At 45.4% G+C, this 1,172-nt stretch overlaps 1 protein-coding gene across 1 annotated transcript; it reads left to right on the forward strand.

The window, feature by feature from the left end:
- The first annotated feature begins 276 nt into the window (after positions 1-276).
- Positions 277-1,166, forward strand: LOC128277244 (peroxisomal membrane protein 2-like). The gene is made up of 3 exons (XM_053015687.1): positions 277-410; positions 490-865; positions 929-1,166. Exons 1-3 carry the CDS (start codon positions 322-324, stop codon positions 1,052-1,054), a joined length of 591 nt encoding a protein of 196 aa, XP_052871647.1. The 5' UTR covers positions 277-321; the 3' UTR covers positions 1,055-1,166.
- Positions 1,167-1,172: the final 6 nt, after the last annotated feature.

The following is a 1,172-nucleotide window of genomic DNA, read 5'->3' on the forward strand; positions in this document are numbered from 1 at the left end:
CATTTGACGAAAACACATAATTGCAACACAACTAAAATGAAATGAACACGAGATACGTTTGGCTGTACTATCGTACGATAATGAGCGTTTCTTATCACTCCTAACGTTCGTCTTTCATTACTGCTGAACCACCACCACCATTAACGGTTAGACTGATAATGAAAGACGAAGGCAATGTGTTTGAGTGTCCAAGAAATCGCACCATGGTTCACAGTGCATTTCTATTTCTAGTTCCATCGTATTCTGACGCCAGGACGTTGAACAGCTGAAGTTACCCCGCAAGTTGTACGCGAAATACTTTAAATACGGAAAACGAAAAACATGTCGCTGTCGAGACCAATTTACAATTTGCTCGGTTCATATCTGGAGCAGCTCTTTGAGCATCCACTTCGTACAAAAGCCATAACCAGGTAGGGTAACAGTGGTTTCGGGGATCGCCTAGATCGGGGGGCCGTTACTTATCTCATTTTACATGGTTTAACATTTCAGCTGTGTCATCGCTTCGTCCGCCAATCTCGTATCGCAAAAGCTAGCCGGTGCAAAGGAGCTCAATACAGACTCTGTGGTGGCGTATGGTCTTTTTGGATTAATATTCACCGGACCGCTGTCGCACTTTTTCTACAGTTGGCTCGATCGTGTCACGAACGATACGCGCTTTAAGAAGGTGCTGATGCTATTAGGAGAGCGAATGCTGTTCGCTCCGGCTCTGACTGCTCTGTCGCTGTACTTCATCTCACGCTTCGAATTTAAAAGCCACGATGAAGCATTTGTCAATCTCGTTACGCTGTTCCGTAGTGTTCTGCGGGGCAACTTGAAATTTTTGACGCTGCCCGTATTCATCAACTTCAACTACGTTCCACCGATGGTAAGGTGTACGCCGCTCGTTAAGAATTCATTGGTTATAACAGAGGTTTCCACTTTCCCATAGCTGCGCGTCCTCTTTGCGAACATCATTGGTTTTTGCTGGATCGTGTTTCTGTCCACCAAGCGCAGGAAAGCAGAACAACGCCGTCAAGCCGCTATGACAGGGAAAAAAAGTGAACCTTCATCATAAAATCTTCTCCTGGGCTCGGACACGGACAAACGATGATTCGAACATCTCGAGACTAACGACGTATAAAGAACTGCTTTTATGAATTGCCTCGATACGTGTAGCATCGATTCGAGTGCAA

Source organism: Anopheles cruzii, unplaced genomic scaffold, assembly GCF_943734635.1.
Source record: "Anopheles cruzii unplaced genomic scaffold, idAnoCruzAS_RS32_06 scaffold04903_ctg1, whole genome shotgun sequence".
In the NCBI taxonomy this organism is placed as follows: Eukaryota; Metazoa; Arthropoda; class Insecta; order Diptera; family Culicidae; genus Anopheles; species Anopheles cruzii.